Source organism: Enoplosus armatus, chromosome 20, assembly GCF_043641665.1.
Source record: "Enoplosus armatus isolate fEnoArm2 chromosome 20, fEnoArm2.hap1, whole genome shotgun sequence".
In the NCBI taxonomy this organism is placed as follows: Eukaryota; Metazoa; Chordata; class Actinopteri; order Centrarchiformes; family Enoplosidae; genus Enoplosus; species Enoplosus armatus.
In genome coordinates this window covers 10,491,605-10,498,574 of record NC_092199.1, presented here as the reverse complement: position 1 = coordinate 10,498,574, position 6,970 = coordinate 10,491,605, and the positions used below count along the sequence as shown (strand labels likewise).

The window sequence follows — 6,970 nt, the reverse complement described above, 5'->3', positions numbered from 1 at the left end:
ACTTATGTACAAAGTTGAGGTACTTGTACTTCACTTGAGTCTTTTCTTTTCATGCCACTACTACGCCACATTTCAGGGATTATTGCACTTTTAACTGCACTACAATAATCTGACAGTTTTAGTTACCAGTTACTTCACAATTTTTTGTATGTAAGATATGTTTTGTCATAAATTAAATTACCCAACAGTATATACGAGTACAGCAGAAACGATTAGTCGACTGAATTAGCAACTATTTTATTTGTCATTTGGTAATTTTTCATGTGAAAACATTTCACGGTTGCAGCTTCTCAAATCTGAAAATTTGCTGCTTTGAATGTTGTACTAATGGTTGAACAAAACGAGCTGAACTTATACAAACCAAACAAATTGATCAGTAGTTGCAGTCCTATTCAAAGTAGTTAAAAATGAACTAATATATAATAGTATAACACTCACAGGGTACATTTGTCTGCATTGAGTACTTTTACATTTGATACTTTAAGTAATTTCCCTGATTATACTTACATACTTTTACTTGTGTCAGAGTAGTGTGGTATTAGTACTTTTACTTAAGAAAAAGGATCTGAATACTTCCTTCACCAGAGTGAGTTTGAATTGCTGTCACAGATTAACTACTTTGCTTGCACAGCTGTTTTTAATGCACTGAAATCTGCACTATAAGATGAGAGCAGCCAAAAACGTGGGCAACAACAACATCAGATATACATGGGCATCATCATCAATCACTTTGATTAGTAGGTGAAACAGAAAAGCAGCTGAAATAAGAATGTATGTATAATATTAATAACCTGTTTAGGCCTAAACCTGTACATTTTGTCATTTATAGCCTACATGAGGTCTAAACTTAAATAAACATCTTCCTTCCGCTTTGTATAAAGCACCGATCGTACTAAAGACAACTAAAACCCACAAATCTGGTTCTAAAGCTTGTTTGTTAAGCAGGACTATTGAATCTTCAGGTGGTTTAAAGGACTTTCACAGTCATTCTGTTCCCTTTTTATATTGCAGTTTCTCCAAAGATCATCAAACCATCACCTTTTTATTCATATTTGTTTTTTATTGGGCAGCATACAGTAAAGAGTGTTCGGAAATAAATGAGGGAGAAAGGATGACGTATGAGGAAAGTGTACAAGTTAAATGTAAATGTTGCAAATGGTGTATATCGATATATCTTTAGTGTTACAAACAAAACACAAAACTTGCTCTTGTCTAGCTTCAGTTTAGTTTTATGGGAGGAATTATGCGCAGAGCTAAAAGGATTATTTGATTATTTGATTGATCGCCAGAAAGTTAATATGCAAATATTTTGAGAATCATTGAGTCAACAGAGGGAATGGCTGAACACCTCCAGCCTCTCATTTGTAAGAAATCTCTGCTTTTATTTATCAGCCAGTGAACCAATTATCTTTGAACTGTTGGTCAGACAAAACAAGTAACATTGTAAGGTTGTGATGAGCATTTTCCATAACTTTCTGTCACAGCATAAAACCAAATGATTAATCACCATTTTATATCATCAAAAATAATCGTCACATCAATTGATAATGAAAATAAGTTGCAGCCCTAATAATATGCATTTCATAAAAACAATCTAATACAAGTCTTGTACTCTACAACAAGCAAGGTGTAGCACTAAAAACATTTACTTTACATAATTTGGTAAATTATAAGACTTGGAAAAAACATTCTCTAGATTCTCCCTTTTCTAGTAAAAGTTCCAAAACAGTCCATAGCTGCTCAAACTGGGTTTATTAAAACACCGTTCTCCACTATTGTCCTTGGCTTGACCTCCGGTTAACCTGTGGGCAGGTAGGCTCTTGGACTCTGGTAGCTGTAGTCTGGGCAGACTTTTTGAACCAGTCTGTAGTCTGTGCTGTAGAAGGACACGTAGATGCAGATGACCTGGAAGGGTTTGGAGCACATCCAGGTGATGTGGCTCTGGGTCTGCTCCTGAGCACACGTCTTGGACGGGTCGTAGTTGCACAGCATCACCTTTTTGTTGCGTTCAGTTTTCTCATAGTCCACCCTGCAGTTGAACGTCTTGGAGTCTTTGGGGTTGACCACACTTTGGCGCTCGAGATCAAACTCCACCTCTTTCATTGGTGGGACGAGACTGATGGACACATTGCCCACACCTGTGGAGTTATGGCGGAAGTAGACTCCGAGAGAGCCGTTCCCATGGTCCACGATCTTGCCCATTATCAGCAAATTCAGTTTGACAGTTTTGATGTTTGAGTAAAAGTCCCCCCAACTGAACGTCCTGGAGAATTTAGACGCTCCATGGACTTTCATGATGGGACGAAGCTTCATCTTTAAGGACGGGTTGGAGTACGACTGGTGGTTTCCTCCAAGTATTTCCAGAAGTCCCTGCTTTGAAAGAGGAATAAAAGGACTGATGGGTAGTTTGGCGTTTTGAATCAAACTCCTGGTTTGGGGCGCCCAGTTCTTCTGTGAAGACGGGCCTTGGTCTCTGTTGAGATCAGGTGATGCTCTTTTGCTGAAGGTGAAGTTGCCATGATGCTGCCCAAGAACCAACTGGACAGAAAATCAGGAGAGAATTTTGGAGATTGAGTACAACTGGAAGTAAATTAATAAGTAAAATAGAGCAAAAAGGATGTTCAGGGCTTCAGTTAATCTAATTCCCTAAATATCGATTCTAGGTTAAACCATTGCATTCAGATTTGCTTATTTATGTAGATACTAACAAAAGAATGTCCTTAAGCACCAAATACAATAGTACGTATTGTGAAGAATGGTACCTGATGCAATAGCCTGTAAGAAGCATTTAACTACACACAAATACTGTTGTTATAAAACTCAAAAAATGCATCACATTTAATTAGCTTATAGTCTATTTTGGCATGTAAAACTGCAAAGTAACTAATCATTTTAGAATCTTGTGGAAAATGTAGCTGAAAATAATTGCAAAAGTGTCACAACAAGTTCTCTTTACTTACCAAACAAAAGGTTCCTTTCAGAAGTATCCAAACGAAGCACTGCCTGGCGATCATCTCCATCGTGCATAAATTCCTGTCCGTGATCCATCCACTCTCACCTGAAATTCATTCAAGGCCGAGTTAACTTTTGGGAGTCCATGTTGAACGGCCACATCCACGTTAAACGCTGGGAGAGTAACTCAGTTACACCAGCAGGAAGCCTTCTGCAGCCTCCGCTCACAGCACACAATCTGGGACGATTTCTCAGATCTCCAGATTTTTAACACTCAGTTTTGCTGTGTCTGCCCTCTCTCTCTCTCTCTCTCTCTCTCTCCCCCCTTTTTCTCTCACTCACCCACCCACCCAATCACAGACACACACACACACACACACACACACACACACAAATACACACTTTTTCTTTAAGGATATGTAGTGTTAACAATATCACCTTCCCTTCTCTGTGTCACTGAAAAACATCTTGCATTATGCTCTGGGTGATGACATTAGTTAATCAGCACTTTTTAAAATAAGCATTTATTTTCATTCATGGTGTTAAGGAGGCACACTAATACAAGACCATGTGATACTGCCATCTTGTGGCCACTTCAAGTGCAGGCTGAGCTGACATGGAAACCCAAAATGATGAGACTGCCCCATTATAATCTACATTATGATTAAATCCCCTAAACACTTGGTTAAAATTTTGACATTCCTTTATAACATTGAATTTCAATGATTAATGCAACAATAAAAGTTAATGTTTGAAACGTTTAACTGTGCTTTAATAATTTAATCTGCTTCATCATGACAGTGTGGGTGCGGTTCAATCTGATTTGATTGACAGTAGCCTGGAAACAATCCCACAACTGTCATCACTTTAATTAAAATTTTGAATGCATGAGCGGTCCTCAGAAGAACATGACATCATTTTTTTCCAGCAGGGCCCCGCCCACTTTAAACCAGTGAGAGGAGCACAGAGAAAAACACAAACAAAGAAATGTGAAATAAACCAAGAACTGTACTAAATTTGGCAGAGAATTGTGTGTTCATGTCAGACCGCATGTCTCACAGTAAGAAACTGATTGAGAAAAAATAACTTTTCAGGGCCTTTAAAATGTTACATCAGTAATAATTACTCAGAGATTCTGGATAGTTGGATCGAAGTGTGTTTACAAGCATTTTTAAATTATATTTGAGCAAAATCTTAAATTACTCTTGGTGTGAAATGTGTGCAAATGGGCTCTCACCTAAAAATATCCCATATCTTTGCATTCACATTACTAGATTTTTGTGTCACTGACACTTAAAACACACTTTGCTTTGACTTATCACAACAGAGTACAGTTGGATCTCCACAGCTGCAAGAACTTCTGCATGTCACAGGTAAATGATTGTTTCCCACGCTCTTAATCTCCTAAACAGGGTTGTCACACGACATGCACAACTGCAGTTCATGAAAAAGCAGAGACAATAGTTGAGTGAATTGTTTCTCGTCATTGGAGAGAAGTAAAAAAACAAAACAAAACTGTGATGCACTTCACAGGTCACATTTACATTAAAACATTATTTTGTGTTTGATCGACTTGCCTCATTAAGTTGAAGATGAACATGAATAAAGTAAAGGTAATTTAATTAATTCACGTGCTGTAGAGTTTTTTTGGGGGGGTGGGGGGTGGATTCAAGGATTAACTTGCACCTGGAAAACCTCCTCGTCCCGCCTCCCCTAAGTCTGCCTTTACTCGAGGCTCAGATCATATTGCAGGCTTTGTTCTCCTTGGATTCAATTTCTTGGGCCAGATTTACAAACAATCATCAAATGTCACTTTCAGCTCAGGACGGGGTTAAAGAGCGATCTGCTCTCTCCTGTTGACTCTTACCAAATGAACCTGTGCATCTCTGAACAACAAGCAGACACTTTGATTAACAGTCCTGGTGTGTTCCAACTAAAACTGATAAAAATATCTATATCTCACAGAAACCTGAAAGCCCTGACTATAGCTTTGTTCTTGAAGAGTATTTTCCTCTGCATGGACATAACATAGGCAGAAAGAAATAAGTTAAACAACAATCTACACTGTATTGCATGCCTGGGCTGTGACCAACCAATAGGTCATGAAAAATTTGAAGCCTTGAATCTGAGCGTGCAATCTGCCTACATCGCGTGATTCAACAAAACAAGTTTGTGCCTGAAACTCTTTACTGTGGCATTTCTTTGTTGTTGTCACACCTCATCTTGATTTCTGTATCGATTGTTATTGTTTAAGATATTGTTTAAGAAAAGATTAACCTTATGAATAAATGATGAAACATGGATAAGATCACAGCTCTTAATCATTTTCAATGCGGGAAGTGACTAAGATAAAGTACAAATTCTGAGTCATAATTGCAAGACTAAGCCATGATGAGAGACGTCTTTATCATCATCCAATCTTTATTGGAGAATGCGTTATTAAGATGCAACAATGACTTCTCCCTTGGCACTGCCAGTAGATCTCATGCTAGTTTTATCTGTCACACATTGTCACACTCCTGCACCACTCATTTATCTTTCTCAGCATTTCAGACAGGTGTCACATTCTTCTTTTAAGTGCCTTTATTTATCTAAGCACAACAGATTGTTTCTCTGCAGGAATTGTTTTTCTAGTAAGCCACAGTCTCATTCTTGTCATACTGATACACACCTAGGAATTAAGTTAAAGCCGCACCTAAACAAAGACAGTAAAGTTTCTAATGAATAAAAAACTATGTTGCTTATACTTTAAATAGACTAGAAATAGTTGAACTCTGAATACTTGACTAAATTGACATGGAAGATGTGTATATGTACACAAATAGGAGACAGAAAGATACAGCAAAGATGTCACGTTGACAAAATCTGTCCACAGAGAGACATTTAAACACCTGGCAAAGTATTCAGAAGATGAAAACAATACCAGCCACACATACCGTCACAGCTGATAATGAAACCAAAACTATCTAGACACCACAAATGGCAAGTGAGAAAATGTGAACTCCTTTGTAATCCAGAATTATCAGGATGTCTCAAAAAATACTCAAACGCGGGACTTAAAACAGGACCTCCTTTGCAGATGTAATAACTTCCAACATGGATCAGGTCATATATTCTCAGCAGTTAACACTGAAAAGGAAAGTATTCAGTGTTGCAAAAATCAAGTTAATGTTTTGTTATTTTACTAAATTTGATAAATTACTGGATAGTTTTCTTCAAGGGGGATTAGTCTAGTTTATATGGCGTTCATGCTTTTCTATCTATTTTGTGATATAGCATGTTAATAAATACATCTTTGGAACAAGCACCTTGACACTTAAATAGCGTTGTAACCACTTACTGTAAGTACTAAAGCCTTTGGTAGAACCTTACATCTCCTTTTTGTTTCTGCTGAACACTGTCTGATAATCTCCATTATTCTTAATACACAATGGAACATTTGGTTCACTTGTTATGAGGAAGCAATTTGATTTGATCCATCTGAATGCCCGTAACTGGTCAAACAACAGATGTGTGGGACTGTGCCAGCTTTTACTGTATAAAGCCTTGTTGCAGCTCTGCATTTTTACATAGATGAGAGATATAAGAACACAAGAAGCACATATGAACAGGTAATTCTTTTATTTTGTAGAAGTGAGATATTGTTTTCAAACTGCTGTGCTGCATAATGATAATATTCCCTAAAAAAAGTGGTGCTTATTTGCAATTAAATCATAGTAATAACTTCTTCATTTGACATTGTCAAACTGTTATTTTTATTACCATTATTACCTCAGACACATAGGTGATGTTTGCAGTCCTGTTTGCTCGCCAGTTAGCATGATATAAGTTATAAGTTATGTTATATAATAACATATTAATGAAATATCATTGAAAATTAGGCTTCAGGGGCAGATCCAGGATCTTTTAAAAGGATTTCTTAACATTGCAAGATAACATTTGTGCCATTCTCTCAGAAACTATTGCTCTTACATTTCATTTACTTTCATCTGGATCAACATGCGTTTAAATCTCTAAA

The 6,970-nt window shown here is 37.2% G+C and overlaps 1 protein-coding gene across 1 annotated transcript; it reads right to left on the bottom strand.

Annotated features, from left to right (window-relative positions):
- Positions 1-1,797: 1,797 nt before the first annotated feature.
- On the bottom strand, positions 1,798-3,020 carry LOC139303454 (neurexophilin-1-like). Its single transcript, XM_070927280.1, has 2 exons — positions 2,961-3,020; positions 1,798-2,538 (listed from the first exon to the last, which is right to left on the bottom strand). The coding sequence occupies exons 1-2, from the start codon at positions 3,018-3,020 to the stop codon at positions 1,798-1,800; spliced, it is 801 nt and encodes a 266-aa protein (XP_070783381.1).
- Positions 3,021-6,970: the final 3,950 nt, after the last annotated feature.